Below are 19,799 nucleotides of genomic sequence, written 5' to 3'. Positions count from 1 at the left end.
ACACTATCTGCTTTGCTGATTGAAAGTCTGCAGTCTGTCTGGCTGTTTCTCATACTGAGGAAAATGAGTACTGACTCAACAAATACAGTGCATAAATACATTTGAATGAAGTTGACAACAGATGTGTCCTAAGGGAAGGACACATCTGTTGTGTCACTACTGCCACCTGAAGATCTATCCATTTGGTATAGCTAAAAATTCAATTAAACTTAAATTTTAGCCTTATACCAGTAGGTGATGCTAATTATTAACTCATAAAGCTAATCAAAATCAAAGCAAATATATCAACTTTGCCAACAACTACCCATACTTTCATCTTGGTATGATTTGGCAGGTGTAGACACAATTAACACATATGCAGTAAAAGAGGTAAGCAGGGATCTTCAGTCATACCACTTCATTCTAACAAATGTTACTTGATATTTCAAGAGATTTGGTATAAAGTGCTAATTGCTATCTTCTGATAAAGATAATAATACTGGCATTTTACATGAGAGTTGGCAGTACAACTTAAAACAAATTACTCCCCTGCCCACCTCAACTCTTATTCTATTTCTAGAGCTGAAATTTGTGCTTTGTTCATGAATTTATTTAATTTTAAATTCATGATTTTGCAATTTATGAATTTTATGCTGACTAAATAATATACATAAATAATTAAAATAAATGCCCCCCCCCATTAACTCAGTATCTATTGGATAATAATTACTTGTACCTCCAATTTAGTAATAAAATATTTCTGGGGATGTCGACTATATTCAAAGATATTTTAGAATGTATATCATAAATAATGAGTTAATACTATGACTTTAAGTTCAGTACAGCAAGCCCTCATTATAACACGGTTCACTCTATGCTGATTCGCCATAATGCTGTTCTTATATTATAACCCATATCTCACTCTAATGCTGTCACAACTCACTATAACGCTCTTTTACCAGCGTACAGATTGAATTTTTGGCATGTTTACCGAAAACATTTCATCTGATGTAGTTGATAGCTTAAAAATTAATAGCAGTTTCCCCACGCTGACTTGCAAAATTTTCTCCTATGCTAATTTAATTGCACTATGGTGACTTGTTACGTAGTTCCGAGATCAACATTTTAAAAAAATGATCAAGTGTATTGCTTGTAATATTTGCGTTATATGCATTTATCCAAAGTCTAGTCATCACCCAGTACAGTGTTAGACATCATCCGTAAAGGACAGGTTACTCGAACACTGTATCATAATTAATGCAACGCAGTTACATTTTCGAAGATTAATAATGGCGGATAACAATTAAAAAAGAACAATGTCTGGATGCGGTATGAAGTCTACTAAGATAAGAAAAATACTGAATTTGAAAAATTAAATTATATGTTTTGAAGCAAACCGGTTCCGTTCAACGACAAGTGAATGTGTGCAATAATTTAGGACTGGCAGGTTCAACTGTAAGAACAATTATAAAAAAATAAAGAATTAATTTTAACAGCGGGAAAGACAGCTGTTCCACTGCAAGCAACCAGGCCGGATATTATAATTGAAACGGAGAGACTTATAAATAATTTTACTGAAGATAATATCCAACACACAATTCCGTTAAGTTAAATATTATTAAAGAAAAAGTGATTAGCCTATGTGATGATCTAAAGAAAGCTCACTTTAAAAAAAATGTGGAACCATTTAAAGCTAGTAAGGGCTGGTAAGATAGATTTAAAATCCAGGGAGAAGCCACGAGTGCAGATCAAAAAGGAGCCGAAACTTTCAAAAAAGAACTTCTAAAAATTATTGAAGAGTGGTGTTAAACTTCTCAACAAGTTTTTAACATAGATGAAACAGGACTTTTTTGGAAACAAATGCGTAAAAGAATTTTCATATTGAAAGAAGAAAGAAAAAAAAAACATGCCAGGCTTCAAACGGCGAAGGATCGGTTGACTTTATTGTTGGGTGGTACTGCAGGGATTTTAAAGTAAAACTCCTTTTAGTTTACTAGGAAGAGGGCCAAAGTACAACCCAAAATCGACCAAAGTTATGAAAACTCAGCAGCCCAAGGCCACTGGATTAATAAATTCATGATTTTGATTGGCATTTTAAGTTGATATGTAATGTAGTTACTTACCACATGATTACATACATATGTAACGGAGAATATTTTATATGTACAAATTTTTAATATTAAATATTTTGACTGACATTTGTGCGTCTTTTTGCTACAGCTTATTAATAATTAGGAAATATCCTATGGCGATATCCAGGTGTGAGTGCAAGAAATGCATCTTCAATGACATGTTCACCCTAGATTTTCTTAAGAAGTAATGAGATCTTCCACAAGTTGCCTGTAGTTGCTGGCTTTAACATTTCGAAATGTTTGATTTCTCGCTATCACTAAGGACACATTCAAACTGTTCATCTTTGAAAAGTTGCCTTATTTGTGGACCAATGAAAATGCCTGCCTTAATTTTCTCTGTACTAAGTCTTGGGAATTTCTCTTGCATGTATGTGAATGCAGGACTGTTCACTTCCAAAGCCTTCACGAAATTTTTCACGAGCCCCAGTTTGATGTGGAGTGGTGAAGCAAAACTTTATTTGGATCTACCAGAGGTTCAAATGCTACATTCTGCATTCCTGGTATTAATGATTTTTGTTGAGGCCAACTCCTCTTCTCATAGTGCATATCCTTGGCCCCAACTATCCCACTCGCAGAGAAAGCAACAATACTTAGTGTAACCCTTTTGTACACTTTCATCAGGTGTAATATAATGGCCATTAGTTTTAAATTACCATATATCTGCCACTCATATTCTGATAGTGTACACCTAAGAGAATGTTCTCCATGTTTGCATATGTTTCTTTTTTGTGGACGGCATACACAAGAGATATTGAAGGCAGCATATTTCCATTGTGTAATAACACAGCCTTAAGGCTGTGTTATTACACAATGACCTTGGAAGCATCTATAAATAGTTACCATTCTTCAGGAATGTGCCTCATGTTCATTGCTACCATTAGACCATCAACATCCTTACAAGCAGTGAGTTCACCTTCTGTTTGATAGAATTTATCATAGTCTTTATTTTGAGTATGAAATGTCACTTTCACAGAATGATCTAGAAAATTCCACTGTTGTAACCTCGAGGCCAAAAGCTCTGCCTTATTCTTCGGCAATTTGAGATCCCTGATGAGGCCATTAAGCTCACTTTCTGTGATTTTACGTGGTTCAGAAAGATAAAGGTTTGGCAAAATGGTGGTTCCCTTGATGTAGATGGCTGCTGTACTTCTTCGTGTATATCAAATTGATGTTCATCAGTGTCTTCATCTTCATCAGAGTACAGAAAAATGGTCGGGTGGTTCAGGAATAGGTAGTACTTCACCACGAGGCATGGGATGAATTGCAGATGGTATATTTGGGTACATAACTGTCCACTTTTTCTTCATTGTCATTCCTTTTCTAATAGGAGGCACCATACAGAACAGTCTGTGACATGATTTATTGGCTCCCTCCATATTCTTGTCCTGGTCACCTACTTTACACCAAAGTACAATAAGTAGGCCATTTTTATGGCTCGAGTTAAGAAACACTTTCTTGAAGCTGACATGACTTCTTCACATACGTAACAGAAGTCATCCGGACTATTCACAACTAAGGGCCATGTTAATCTTACACAACACAAATACTGCGCAAAAAGTAGTAATCTCACAGAGAACAACCATTAATTGAGAACAAATCATCCAGTACCTAGCCATATTCGAGGATTACTGCAACAGAGTTCAAGCTGCATTTGAGGCAACAGTTGCTGATCATGTGATAAGAGCATGGTAGTACTGAAACTGTGGCATTGTCATGCACTTTGCCGAGGGCCATAGTTGATAATGTAGAGTAACTTGCTAATATGAGACCCCAACTGTAATTCGAAAACAAGAGCTAATCGACAAATTTTAACATGATTTTCATGTTCAGCAGCACAAAATTAGTCAAAATTGGGTAATTTTATTTTTGTAACATTTTACATGTTGACCAGTGTAATCAATCTCCTGTGGTATTCTGCTGGAGAGGCTGTTATTAGACTGCAAGCAAATGTGCAATTTCATAAAAATTTACCTTATCAATCATATCTGGTCTATTGGTAGCTGCAACCACTATTACACCTTTTAGTTCTTCTATCCCATCCATTTCTGTTAGGAGTTGAGCTAACACCCTTTCCCCAACATTGTGTCCACTTGAAGAGCTATTTAAGAAAATTATTAATGTAAATTGAAATGCTTGAAAATGAAAGTAAATGCTTATTACTAAATTATCAAGAAATAATCATTAATTAATAATTACACTGGAAAAAGAAAGAAATTTTTTTTGTACCTCCAGATGAAAAAATGTAAGTAATTCTGATCCACTGATTCCAAATTACCAAAATTATGTCCCATTGGAATATATACTGAAATTTTAGTAACTTAATGAACAATCAATTTCAAATATCATATAATAACATATATATGTTATTCTTAAATATGGGTATTATTCATTTTAAAATAGTTTAATCAAACATATAAGATACTACATACGAAACTAGCAGTAATCTATCATCGTAGCAGTAGCCCAGTGATCTTGGTACTCCTTTTCTATTATGGATATGTCCTGATGAAAGTGTCACCTTGCTCATCAGTTACATCTCCCAAATGTTGAGGGAAAAATAGATGGGAATGAAGAAAATAATTTTCAAAGACATTCAGGTTTCATATCTTTGTAATATGTGGTAAAGTTAATATCCGAGATTCATAAATATCATCTTTCCTTCTTAAAGCAAAACCATGCACAACTACATAGCTGCCATCTTTTGGAAAAAAAAAAAAAAAGCAGGAGTGCTTCCCAAAAGACAAGGAAAACATGAGATTTTTTTTTTTTTTTTTGAAGTACACGTAATAGAAATTAAATTTCACTAACAAAATACATACTTCATATTAAAATACAGGATTGTTTATCAGTACAGTATGCTTTCACACACACTATTAGACATCAACTCATTTTCACTGCTTCAAAAAATATACTGTTCCATGCTTTGCCCTCTTCAGAAAAGAAGAGTCAAAATTTTGTTCATAAAAATGCTGTTTAGACTTGGCTGTCAGGAGCATTTCCAAAGCTTCACCATAAAGAGAAGTCAATTTTTTCTTCTAACCTAGCTGAATAATCTCTCACATTCAGCACTGCTATAAGGAATTGTTAAAATGCCAAACATGGCTTGGGTTAATTTGTTATATTTCAAACTACCTTGTGCACTTGTCAGTTCTTCAACTAAGGACCAGTGCACATGAATTTTCTTCTTCTTTTTTTATAACAGCTTCTGGTAGGATCTCACACTGCAATAGAGAGAACCAATGCTGAAAAATATCTGTTATCTTTAATGACACCAAGAAGTATTGGAAACTCGTCTACAAAAAAATTTCAAAATGCACTGGCAGTGCATTTTCAAAAAAAATTTCATCAATTGACTGGCAGTCAATTGATGAAATTTTTGCTACTTTGCAACATTTATAAAAACAATTTTTCTAAGAGCAATGGGGTACCATGTAGTCACATATAGCCATAATGTACTTCCTCAATGAGCAAAGGAAGGGAATCTTCTCTTACTTTGGCTCTCCATGAACTTGGTAGCATAAATGACTATGGGGTCACAAAGGAATTGGATTAAAAAAATAATTTTGATATCATATACTTGGATCTCAGGAAAGCTTTTGATACTGTTGCACATGGAAGGCTACTGTACAAATTGGAGCAGTATGGCATTACGGGCAAGTTGCTACAATGGATAAAAGGATGGTTGAGTGGGAGAAGACAGAGTGGTAATCAATGGACACTGCTCTTCGTGGACTAATGTTATTAGTGGTGTCCTGCAGGGTTCGGTGATGGGCCCATTGTCGTTTTGTATATTTATTAATGATATCGATGGATGTAAACAAGCTTAATGTCAAAGTTTTTGCAGATGATACAAAGGTTGGCAGGGTTGTTAATAACAGTAACAACAAGTATGCTGCTGCAACAGGATCTGGAAAAGTTGGGCAGATGGGTTGAGGAGTGGCAACTGAAGTTTAACATTGACAAATGCAAAGTACTGCATATGGGTACCAGTAACCCTAGAGAAATGTACCAAGTGGGTAGTGTTACACTTAGGGTAGTGGTGAATGAAAGAGACCTGGGGTAATTGTGCAGTCAGATATGAAGTTTTCTGAGCAGTGCAGACAGGTTGCCAGAGTAGGACATGGAGTCTTGTCAATGATATACAGGAATTTTGCTAGCAGAGATAAGGAGGTGATTATCCCCTTGTATAAGACAATGGTCAAGCCACACCTTGAGTACTGTGTACAGCTCTGGAAGCCTCATTTTAGGAAGGATGTAGAGTTGCTATAACGAGTACAGAGAAGGGCAACTAGACTGGTGAGGGAGGGGGAACAAAGGGGTGCTCTTACGAAGAAAGGCTTAAGTTCTGCAAACTGCAGCATTTGGAGACTAGGCACCTGCAAGGTGATCTCATTGAGATGTATAAGGCCTTGAATGGATTGAGCAGGCTCAATGCTGATGGGATTCTTTCTCTTGCTCAGATTACAAACCCAAGGTGGCATAAACTGAAATTAAGGAAAGACAGTTGTCGAACAGATGTGTGGAAATTAGTCTTTGGCCAGCGGGTAGTTGATTGCTGGAACAAACTTCCATCTGCCGTTGTGGAAGTTGATAGCTTAAATAATTCAAGGCAGAATTAGATAAACATTTGGAATGAATGGATCAGTGAAATGGGAAGGTTTTTTTTTTTTTTTGGCTGATGCTGTATAAAGCTTGCTTTATTGCATTATATGCCTCTACTAATGCTAATGATAATTTCCAAAATGGAAGATTGAGGTCAATTACTCCTAGATGTGTTGTGCAAATTTATTTTGCGCAACACATCTAGGAGTAATGACCTCAATACATGGATGTGAGGTATGTTGGATTGAAAAGCTATATTTGTATTTTCAAACACTGGCATAACATTTAAAAGAAATAAGCAAATTGCTTTAGTCAAGGCAGAAGAGAGAAACATGAACAGACTTTCTGCATGAGTGAGGATAACATGCCTAGAATTATCAGTGTGTTTGGCCTGTTTAGAATTATTTTCACTAGAAGTCTGCGATTAAGAGGTGGTCCATTTTCTTGAAACTTTTGGATCATGAAACGGATCTGAGCATTGGTCACTGGCACTTAGTGGCTCACTTGTATTTTCAATTTGGTAATGCTGAAAAGTGTTCACATTACTTTTCTAACCACTTCTTTAAGCAGACATGTCAGAAGCTGCCACTGTTCTACCAATCTAGTTACACATTTAACCAAAATCTGCCAACGTGCTTAAAAAAACTTTTTTTTTTTAACTTCTGTGAAGTGCATAGTTGAAATTTTTTAACTCTGTCATTTCTTTTAGCACTTCTCTCTCTAGAAAGTAGTAAAAGTCTTCCAAGTTTTCATCCACTTTCACAGGAAGGCACACAATAAGATGACAAGGACAGCCTATTATCATCAAGTGCTCAAACTTCTTTTTTAATTTCCTTGCTACCCCAGTTTTCAAACCAACCACAACAGGTGCATTATCAATACTAATTTCCAAACAAATTTTGAAGGGAACTTACATGCTTTCAGGTTTTTCCGAACAGAAGATGTATAGTGTAGTCACCTTGCACACCACGTGAGTGCTGTAAGCACATGATGTTGTAAGTGTTCAGTCTCTGCAGCTGCAGAATCAGAAGCATCACAAATGTTATTTTTCCTTAAATTTGTGCAACATATTACACTTTAGTATTTGTAAAATAATAAGAGAAGTTTATCTCAATATAGTATGTAGAACACTTCCGCATGACACTCTCCAGAAATTAAAATGACAAAATCTAAAATCTTACATCAGAGAGTAACAAATAATTAAAAATCAATTTATCACAATTAAAAATCAATGTCAATGTTAATTGTGTTAAATTGATTTTTAATTATTTGTTACTCTAATGTAAGATTTTCGATTTCTTCATTTTAATTTCTGGAGAGTATTGTATGGGAGTGTTCCACGTACTATATTGAGGTAAACTTCTCTTATTATTTTACAAATATTGATATCAACGTAGAACGTATTGAGCATTACAGCTCTGGTTCATACTATCTAATTACACTTTAGTGTAAATTAAAATCAAACCCCATGGTAAAATTTAAAAACAATGACCAAAGAGCTGCCAGCAGCAAAAACAAAGGAAATTTATAACCCTCAAAGAAAAAGTTAGATGATGTGATTAAGAGGAATGAATGTAATGAATGGACCATTGACGTAGTAAGAGCCACAGGGATCTCCGAACCAGCATTAAGAACAATAAGGATTTAGGCTGAGAAAATTAACCAGTTATAAAAATATGACGAGAATGACGGCTAGTAAGATCATGAGGCCAATGCTTATGGAGAAATTAGAAAGGATGTTGGCACAATGGATTGAACATCAAAATTAACATGCTATTCCTATATCCACCAGTATAATCCAGGCTAAAGCAAAAAGTTTGTTTGAGGACCTGAATGGTATTGAGTTTGATCCACAAGTGCAAACCTTTGTCAAGTGCTGGGTGGTTTGAACATTTCATTCTGGAGACCTTCTAATTGTAACTTGTAAGACAACTCATTCAGAGAAGCTGTTAAAATTAACATCATTTAACAGTATTCCAGTGTCAGTTACACCCCATAACACTCTGAACACCTCAAAAGGAGTTATCAACGAATAGGACTTACTATCCGTGTCTGAAGAACAGATAATACAAGAACTCAGAGAATAAAAAGTGCTCATACATGGAGAATAATGACCAAAAAGATGGCATCATCATCATCAGCCATTTTCAATCCACTGCAGGATGAAGGCCTCTCCAGCAACTTTCCAGTTCCTTCTGTTTTGTGCAATGGCCATCCATTTACTACCCACAAACTCATGAATTTCATCTATCTATCTCCACCTTTCTCTTCAAGGTTTTCTTCTAACTCTTGGGTACCATTCTGTTATTTTCTTAGTCCATCTGTCATCATGTCTTCGAGCTATGTGTCCTGCCCAAGACCATTTTAGTTCTTTAGTTTTGATAAGAATGTCCTTTACTTGAGTTTTCTGCCTAATCCATGTGTTTCTCTTCTTATCTAACAGTCTGATTCCCAATATAATTCGTTCCATTCTTCGCTGTGTAGTTCTCAGCTTCTCTTCCATTCTTTTGGTGAGTGCCCAAGTTTCACTTCCATAAGCCATGGTGGGGAGTATACATTGGTTCATTATTTTACATTTCAGACAAACTGGGATATTGCTCTTCAGTACGTGACTATATTTCCTGAATGCTATCCATCCAAAATTTATTCTTCTCTTGACTTCCAGCCATGTATCATTATCACAGCTAATAACTTGTCCCAGATAAGTATATGACTGCACCTTTTCAATTACTGCTCCTTCAATCATTATGTCCCTTTCTGTGGCATACTTGTTCATCATTACTTTTGTTTTAGCCATATTCATCTTTAGTCCAAAATCCTTACTAACTGTGCATAACTGATTAAGATTTTCCTCTAATTCTTTGGGATCATGGCTTATGACCACAATGTTATCTGCAAATCATAAATGGTTAAGGTACTCTCCATTCACGTTGACTCCTTTCTGCGACCAGTCTAATCTTCTGAAAGCTTCCTCAAGAGCAGCAGTAAACAGCTTCGGAGATATTGTGTCTCCTTGTCTATTCCAAAAAGGAGGTAGCATTCTCAATATTTTCTTCAAAATCATAATATATGGGGTATCTATGCCTTGTCTTTCCAGTGCCCGAAACATTGCCTTATGCTGTATGGAGTCAAATGCCTTTTCATAATCCACAAATGCTAGGCATAATGGTGTTTTATATTCATTTGCTTTCTCCATTAGCTGTGAAATTACGCGAAGGTGATCCATAGTTGAGAATCCTGTCCTAAAGCCAGCTTGCTCTTTCGGTTGATTCTCATCAAGTGTTCTTTCTAATCTGTTAGTAATGATCCTTGTGAACAACTTGTAGATGTGGGATAACAAGCTAATTGGTCTATAATTTCCAATTTCTGATTTATCTCCTTTCTTATGCAGCAAAACTATGATTGCATTATTCCAAAAGATGGCAACCTACTACCAACCAGGTCAATCATTTTGACATTTAGTACTCTGACTCTTCATCTTCTGTTAAAGCAGGTTATTTAAACTGCAAGATTCGGCCCTACATCCCAAATCCCATTTGTTGCTTTAAGTGCAGAAGTCAGATGTCTCCATAGAACCAAACATTTTCTTTGCCACCTGGGCCAAAACTGTGCTAATGTGCAATAAAAAATCTACAGTTAATGAAACCAGCAACACTCCAATCAGTATCCCAACTGATGTAATCTCAACCTTGTCCGAAACAACAAAATCTTTTAGCATTGAAAACCAGAAGAAAGTGAAACCACACTATAGTAACATGGAAATGGATGTTCAATCAGACTATGACGACATGGTACTAAAATTACATGCCAATGATACCATGGACACAGGACACCCAACCTTTCCCAGAAATCAAATCCAAGCAGACAGAAACCTCAGAAATCAAAACTAAGCAGACAGAAACCTTCTCAGAAATCAAAACTAAGCAGACAGAAACCTTCTCAGAAAAAACAGTCAGATCAATCTTCCTCAAATAAACCCAATCGATGAACAAATTTCTACAATGGAACCGCAGAGGATTACGAAGTAATATAGATGATCTGAATGATTTACTCGTACACACTAACGCAGTAGGCATATGCTTACAGGAAACATTTTTATCACCAAAAGTTTCACTCAAATTCAAAAACTATACTATGTTTAGGCGAGACAGGGATTCTGACTCTTCTCCTCATGGAGGGGTAGGTATTTTTGTCAAAACTACCATACCACCAAGACATCTCCAATTAGAAACCTCCTTAGAAGTTGTAGCAGTTCGGATGACAATGGGAATATCACTAACCCTTGCATCTGTTTATATACCACCTAATTATCCTTGACAACCTTTTAACACAACTGCCACCGCCTGTCTGTTTACTTGGTGATTTCAGCGGTCACCATCCAATGTGGGGATCTTCTACCATGGATAGGAGAGGCCAATTAATTGAAACATTCCTAGATAACCATAATTTGACTGTATTGACTGGCTCTCCAACTCATGTTCAACTACCTAGAGCAGTGGTTTTCAACCTTTTTTTAATAACGGCACCCCTAAGTAATTTATTTTATTTTGCGGCGCCCCTACTCAATTTTCTGCTTGTTAGATCCGATTCTCTCTCTCTCTCTCTCTCTCTCTCTCTCTCTCTCTCTCTCTCTCTCTCTCTCTCTCTCTCTCTCTCTGTGTATATATAATATTAAAAATATATATGTTATATGATATTTATTACAATAACATAATTATAAAAATTACATTTCATAATACAAATTTTATATTATAGTATATATTTTATTCTTTATACAGAGGTACTAAGTAAACATCAATTACAGATCACCACAAAATTAAAAAGGTACTGTACACCTTTTTATAATGAAATAAACATATAAATTAAAAAATAATAATAAGTTTAAGTAACTTAAACTCAAATTACGTGGCACCCCTGGAATGTTGTTGCAGCACCCCGGTTGAAAACCACTGACCTAGAGGTAAAACATCTGCCATAGACTTATCTGCTAAGCATCTCTTTTTCCAAGCATGGAATGGTTGGTGCTGAATGATCCGTTCGACAGTGACCATTTTCCCATCATCAGCTCAATTCAAACACAGGTCGTGTCATGCCCTAAAGCCTGTACTTCTTGGAATTTCCACAAAGCAGACTGGAAAAACTACTCTACTTGTATCCTACTCAACAAACAGTATGTACAGCAACAACATATTGATGATGTAACCGAACACATTACCAGCCATATATTATCGGCAGCCGAAATTTCCATTCCAAAATCTGACCAGTGCAAACGGGCACACCAAAACCAATGGTGGAATGAAAATTGCTCCAAAGCTAAAAGAGAAAAAAACCATGCTTGGAACCAATTTCGAAAATTACCAACTACTGCCAACTTCATTGTTTTCAAAAAACTCAGAGCCAGAGCAAGACAAATTAAAAAAAAAGCAAAACGTGATGCCTGGATTAACTTTGCTTCAACTATTAACAAAAATACTGACACACGGATTATCTGAAAAAAAAATAGAAGCACTCAATGGGAAATTTCTACCATTGCAGTCTCCTCTCCTACTGATATTGCAAATGCTTTAGCAGAATCTTTCTATAATATTTCTGCCACTTCCTCTTATGAGACCTCCTTTCAAGGCATTAAAACTAATGAAGAGATATTAAAGTGAATTTTTCAACTAGTTGCTCACTTCCATATAACCAGCCCTTTACTTTCGTGGTAAAGGGCTGGTTATATGATGGAGATTTGCTCAGGGATTCTTTGTTGTTGGATTCAGGGAACTGAATCCAACATTCGTAACGGCTCTGTCAGGAGACAACATCTAATGATGGTCAACCTGGATATTCATAAAGCATTTGACACCACATGGTGTCATTAAAGATATGCATCAGTTAGGACTGAGAGGCTACCTCCCTTTAATAATTCAGAACTTTTTAAAATTACGCACATTTCAAGTCTATTATCAAAACATGCTATCAGCATCTCGCATTCAAGAAGAGGGCGTCCCACAGGGTTCCATTTGCGATTAGGGTCAACAATATATTGGAAGATCTTCCAAAAACGATTGAAGTATACACGTATGCTGATGACCTCACCACATCCTGCCAATCGCCAAGTATGAACACTATCGAAAGACAGCTACAAATTGCTCTAAACAGAATTAATCCTGGACTTTACACAATGGATACCATCTTGCTGAACACAAATCCACTACCACTCATTTCTGCAAACTTTGGTCACTTCATCCTGATCCACAGCTAAAGATAAATAACATGGTAGTTCGTCTTGCTCACACTGTCCAATTTCTTGGCCTGATACTAGATAGGAAACTGAACTTTCAAGCACATGTGGCCTATCTTCGAACTATCTGTTTGAAGTTGAATATCCTCCAGTGTGTGTCATCCTTGTCGTGGGGCACTGATCGACATAACCTTATCCATCTTTATAGAGCTCTCATGCTTGGACTATGGTTCTCCAGTGTATGACTGCGATAAAAAGTACTTTAGAGTGATTAAACACCATCCAGCACAGTGCTCTGCGAGTTGCTCTAGGGGCTTTCAGAACTTCCCCAGTTCAGAGTCTTTATATTGAAGCCCATGAACCTCCCTTACATCTTCACAGAAAAACATTACTTCTGCTGTATGGCACAAAAATCACAGTCTTCCCTCTCACCCTAGTTGGAGATGTCTATACAAAACCGAATGGGAGTCATTTTACAATAGTAAACCGAATGAAAACCAACCTGCTCCACTTAGATTTAAGAAACTGACTCAATCATGGAATATAGAAATCAGTAATATATTTCAGGATATGACACCACCAGATCCACCCTGGACAAATATCTGTGTAATATATGATGACTATTTTCAACATTGGGGAAAGCACACCATATCTCCCTCCAATATCACACAGTTACATGCAGCTTACTCTCTTTCTCATTCACAGACCTGTGAAATCTACACAGATGGATCAAAAACTGAGACCCAAGTAGGTGCCGCAGTAATATTCCCGTCATTCACCACTTCTGTCTCATCACCAGTAGAACGCAGTATCTTCACTGCTGAGCTTTATGCTATAAACTAAGCTCTGGATCACATTATTGAACATCTAATTCCATCTGATTTAATATACACTGACTCACTCAGTGCTGTCTCTGCTATAAATAGTAATGCCAACTCCTCTTACCCTGTTATAAAACAAATCCATTCTAAATTACTTGCATGTAATGAGTCAAACCAAACTGTGACATTCTGCTGGTTCCCAGGGCATTCTGGGATAGTAGAAAATAAAAAAGCAGATCTTGCAGCCAAAAAACCAAATACTTCTATTTTACAGATTTGTCAAGTTCCGTTCCATATACCGATTTCAAACCCATCATCCTTAAAGCATGTTACAATAGCTGGTCAATAATCTGGAGAGGTTATCCAGGAAACAAACTTTACCAAATAAAACCAGATCCAAAGCTGTGGTTGTCCAGTTTCTAGAAAAGCAGACAAGAAGAAGTAATTCTAGGAAGGCTAAGAATTGGCATACTTGCCTTGCACACCTTTATCTATTAATGAATGACAGCGCTCCTCAATGCACATCATGCCATATACAACTGATTATTCATCATTCATTAGTGGACTGTCCTCACCTTCTCAATATCCGCTCAAACAGCTTTAAATCATGTGTTAATGCACAGTCATCACTAACATTATTGCAGATTCTTGGAGATGATGCTAATAAGAAAACTGTTTACCTTCCTAAATAACACAGGAATACACCATAAAATATAACAGGTATTGCAATAATGTTAACATTTCCTATTAACTAGGGCTTGCAAACCGGTTTTCATATTGAGTTGTTAAAACCAAAACCGAGCTTCTAAAACCGGATTCGAATATTTTCTTAGTTAGCCCTCCAATATAGTTTTTTGTTACGCGCATTTTCTTTTGTTTGTTCGTTTGTCTGGATCGTTCAACTGCTTTATGTTTTAAACATGTTTTTTATTTTATTTTATTTTATTTTAAGGTACGAATCTCATGGGTAAGTGGCCCAAATCTAGGAGGGAGGGGTACCTTTTATCTTCCCACCTGTATCATGGCACGATGCAGGTGTGCTCATTTACGACTGAGTGAATCGGAGCAATAGCGTAAAAGAAAATGCTCAAAATTTCTCCGTTCCGTCTATCTTGTTCGCCCGGCAAGTTATGGAACGCACCTTATTGATGGTTACCCACTAGAAACAGATTTGCTGAATATTGCATCAAATTTCAATCGTAGAAAGTTTTTTGCTTCTTTATGCCTATTAAATTTGCGATCAAATGTTCTCCAAAAAAGCAGCTTCACCAAATTTAGCTTTTATGTAATTTTGAAAATATAATAGATTTAATTGGGGGGAAAAAAAATTGCAAGTAAATAAATAAAAAATTTCTTTCATGAAAATTTCGAAACTTGCCTTGTTGAGACTCTTCATTCAGTGCTTGCGGGAGTGATGCATAGTATTGTGCCTTTGTTATCTTCAATATTTTTATTTAAAATTGTCGGTGATATAAATTCCTACTAATTAATATTTATTACTCTTAATATGTCTAAGATGAAATCAAATGTATGGAATTATTTTGCTCGAAAAAGCAAAGATGAAGCACAATGTTCGAAATGTCAGAAGATAATGAAGTCGTCTGGAGGATCTACATCATCTTTGATATTGCATTTAAAGAAAATGCATCAGATTGACATTAAACAAGATAACAGTGAACCTCCCGTAAAAATGGTAAGAACATTAGAAAACTTTATCGTTAAAAAATCTATGGAAGAAGAGATTTCAAAATTAGCTGCTTTAAATGGATTTTCTTTTAATTCAATTTCCAAGAGTGAGTTTATACAATCAAATACGATAAATTACCACCAGCCTCAGTGAATGGAATTAAAAATATGGTTCTGAATTATTATAAAACTAAGAAAGAAGAACTCATTCGGCAATTCAAAAATTCATTGGTTTTGGGTGCCCATATAAATGCGCATTCAAAAGACAATCATTGGTCGTTAGGTCTTATTGAGATTAATGGTTCACTTGATAGCAGAAGAACTGAGCAAATTGTGAATGGACACTTGAAGGAATTTGGTTTGAACTTGGATGAAGATATTGTTGCCTGCACCACCGATGGAGCAGCAATGATCATTAAGTTTGGCAAGCAAATTACGCCTAATCATCAACAATGTATAGCCCATTGTATACATCTGTCAGTTATAGATGTACTTTATGAAAAAGCAATCAATTATGGTGCCACAGTCTCTGAATCTCCCAAAGACAATGAAGAAAGTAGTGATGATGAAGAAGTTGAAGAAAGACAGCAAGGCATGCTTTATCAAACCGACTTTACCGATGAGCTCATTTATTTCTTCAATCCAATGGCCAATATTGCAAAAACTATTAACAAAGTCAGAAAAATTTGCAAGCTTTTTCAAAAATCGCCTACCAAAAATGACATATTACAAAATTTTGTTAAAGCAAAATTTAATGGGAAAGAATATAAACTTATATTAGATTGCAAGTCTAGATGGGCTAGCACATTCTATATGATTGAGAGATTTTTGAAATTGAAAAATTACATTCCAAATGCTCTATGTGCAGTACTGTCAACTGAAGCTGAGTCTGACGATGACTGGAAAACACTTGAATTGCTATGTGAAACTTTGCGACCAGTTGAAATGTTTCTGAAGGCTATAACCTCAGAAGATACAGACTTACTTAAAGCAGAGTCTTCAATAGAATTTCTGCTTGCTAAGCTTGATACAGCAGAAAACCCATTTTCTTTAAAGTGTCACCAAAGCCTTTTGCAACGTTACAATGCAAGACGAAATTGCCAAACTGTGGCTTTGCTGAGCTATCTACACAACCCCAAAAAGTTTAGGAAAGAAGATTCACATGTTCAAGAACTTTTGATTTTCCAAGTAAGCAAGTTTTGAAAAAGCATGCTGAAGAGATTTATCAGAGATTATTTGCAAAACATTCCGAAGGAGTCTTAGCGTTGAATAAAGAAACTGAAAATAAACGAACTGTTCTTTTAGAAGAAAACAAAAACTCGTCTAGTTCCGATGTTGGAGATACACTCATGCGAGATTATGATAGTGTAATAAAGAGATTAACTGAAGAGCCTTCAAAATATCCGAGTGAATTGGAAATCAGCAAAGAATTTAAAATTTTGGAGGCAACTAGCAGTAGAAGTGAAAAGCTGGAGAAAGTTTATAGAGCACTGCTGACCATTAAACCAACAAGTGTCCAATCTGAGAGAGTGTTTTCGATCACTGGTCTCTTTAACACAAAAATAAGGTCAAGTCTATCAGGAAAAATGCTTAATATACTGTGTTTTTTAAAGGATCATTTTCAGAAAAAATCTTAGCAATAAATAGTCAAGTAATTTCCCCAAGCTGTTTTTTTTTCACATTATTTTTATTTATTTATTATTATTATAGGGCTTATTATTTTTTTGTTTACTATACGAGAAGATAGTTTTTATTCAAAGGATTTGAATACAATTTGTAATTTTGTATAGTCTCAAGCTGGTTACTTTTTTGGAGCATTTTAATTTTTTTTACTATAAGAGGTGACAGATTTTGTTTAAAAGATTTGATTATGATTTGTACAATCTACCCAAGATAAAATAAATACCTGTGCTGTAAGCTATTAATTATTTTCCCTAAGTCTGAGAAAATCGGTTTTAAGAGTAAACTTCGGTTAAACTCGGTTTTGAAATTTCTCAGTTTTATGCAAACCCTACTATTAACCATTAGAAAGACACAATATGGCCCTAGCATCCTGTGTGTCGTTAAATCCTAACACAACAACAATTATGATGCAGTACAAAGCAACTGGCTGCAAAAATAATTTTGACATCATACAGTTAGAGTTTAGTTTTTTTTTTTTTTTTTTTTTTGGTAGTTGTTGGCGCATAGGCTTCTGTGGCCATAATGCACCTCCCAAGGTTTTTGCAGTACTTTGATCCAAGCCCGAGGTGGGAATCGAACCTGCAACCTTTGGGTTGCCAGGCAGGCACTTTACCCACCCGGCTAAAGTTCAGTAGAACTTTTGATGTTGTTCCACATGAAAGACTGTTGTACAAATTGGTGAAGTGTGGCATTAGGGGCAAGTTACTTCTATGGATAAAGGGATGGTTGAATGGTAGAAGACAAGGGCTGGTTATAAATGGGCACTGCTTGGGCTAATGTAATATATTAGTGGAGTTCCTCAGGGTTCAGTGCTGGGCCACTTACTGTTTTCAAAATTAATCAATGATAATGATGAAGGTATATAAAACTTATTCTCTTGAGTTGACTGAGTGACTAATGACAGGAATCAAGGTGTACTGCTTCAATAAAACAGAAATTGGACAGATGGGCTGGGGAGTGTTAGTTGAGGTTTAACATTGATAAATGAAAGGTACTGCATATGGACAGCAGTATACTACAGAATAGCATACCAATTTGGATGGTACCACAATCAAAGTAGTGGAGAACAAAAGGAGTGATTGGATATGGAGTTCCTGGAGTAGTGCAGATGGGCTGCTGGGACAAGAAGGCGACTGTCCTACTGTACTTTTGGCTGTATCTTAAGTACTGTATGCAGGGTCTGGAAGCCTCATTACAAGAAGGATGTGGATCTCTTGGAAAATATGTAAAGATCAACCAGATTAATCACTGACACAAAAGGATACTCTTATCACAAAAGACCACAGTTCTGCAAATTGCAGCACTTGGATACTAGGCACTTACAAGGAGACTGATTGAAATGTTTAAAGCTTTAAATGCATATGAGTAAACTAAATGCTGCAAAACTAAATGTATTATCCTCCCAGTTAGAAAACCCAGTTTGCTCACAGCTATGTATAGAAAGAAGCTATGCCCAAGATGTACAATGCCCTTTTTCCAGTTATAGTGCAATACCAAGTGAATAAATAAATTATGAAAAAGGACATAATAGATTTGATCTCTCAAATTGCATGTATATATATAGTATTATATGTACATTTTTTTTTACATTCATAATTTACCTTCCACGCTGAGGTGCAAGAGCATCGATTTCATCAAAAAAAATTATTGATGGTGCAGCTTGTTTTGCTTTGATAAACAATTGTCTCACTGCTCTCTCTGATTCTCCTACCCATTTGTTGAATAGTTCAGGGCCCTAAAGTAAGGAGGAAAAACAATATAAAAGAATGATTAATATATTATTAACAATAGAATCACCAGGTCATTCTGACTACTTAACTATTTTTACTTCTGCAGTGATGATGCAATTTTATGGTTAGAAAGGTGCACTTAACTGCCTTTTTAAGTGTCTCAGTAAGTTTTTTTTTTTTTTTTTTGAATTCTTCAAAGCCAACAATGAGTTTTTAATAAAATCAGTCTATAGATACAACTCATCCTGCTATAACCTGCCATCTTACAATGCGCATTTCAAGTTATGTGCATAAAATCCACATGCCAGGAATACTTGTCACATGTTTTTATTTGCATATTTTGTGTGTAAAAATTTATATACAGGAACTGTATATACATATTCTTACTATCCATGCTATCAGCAGTTTTCGAACTCGAACACTGCCTTGAGAGCATAAACAAATATTCTTGCATCCCTTTTATTTAAGTGTATTCCATTTCTGTAAAAACAGAAATGGGATACACTTAACAGGAGAGACTGTAAAAACAGTCTCTCCTGTTAAGAAGCACAGACCATCCTGAGAAAAATTCTATCCCACGAGCCTCACACAATCTTTCCAGTGCCAAATTGATTGACAATACTCTCATTACATATTTCCTCCTTTCATGTCTGGGCAAAATTACAGACTTTTTTTTTAATTTAATCATAACTCTTCAGCTTTTTCTCAACATTGCTCTATACCTGTTAAGTAAATACTTAGATCTCCTATTCTTAATATCATTAATTCTAAGGTGTAAACAATATCACCTTTTTTGTGCCTTTAAAAGATAATAACTGATCTACAACATCGATAGCTTTATCCCTGGGTAGACATACTTGGTCCTGTTCCACATATTCTTTTTGCACAATATATTTGTAAGTGAACTGCCAACAGCAATTCCCTAATGAACCAAATCTTT

General features: G+C 35.7%; 1 protein-coding gene across 1 annotated transcript in view; it reads right to left on the bottom strand.

Annotated features, from left to right (window-relative positions):
• The window catches only part of LOC150079671 (ATPase family gene 2 protein homolog A-like), a 154,162-nt gene that overhangs the window by 19,289 nt on the left and 115,074 nt on the right, over positions 1–19,799 (bottom strand). The window contains exons 11-12 of the mRNA XM_090383161.1: positions 18,731–18,864; positions 4,083–4,209 (exon numbers count right to left, since the gene is read on the bottom strand). Of these exons, the coding sequence (XP_090239287.1) occupies positions 4,083–4,209; positions 18,731–18,864 (261 nt within the window). The remainder of the gene's footprint in view (positions 1–4,082; positions 4,210–18,730; positions 18,865–19,799) is intronic.

This window comes from Mastigoproctus giganteus, chromosome 10, assembly GCF_048544385.1.
Source record: "Mastigoproctus giganteus isolate SK-2022 chromosome 10, ASM4854438v1, whole genome shotgun sequence".
Taxonomy (NCBI): Eukaryota; Metazoa; Arthropoda; class Arachnida; order Uropygi; family Thelyphonidae; genus Mastigoproctus; species Mastigoproctus giganteus.
This window is presented reverse-complemented; position numbering and strand designations above follow the sequence as displayed.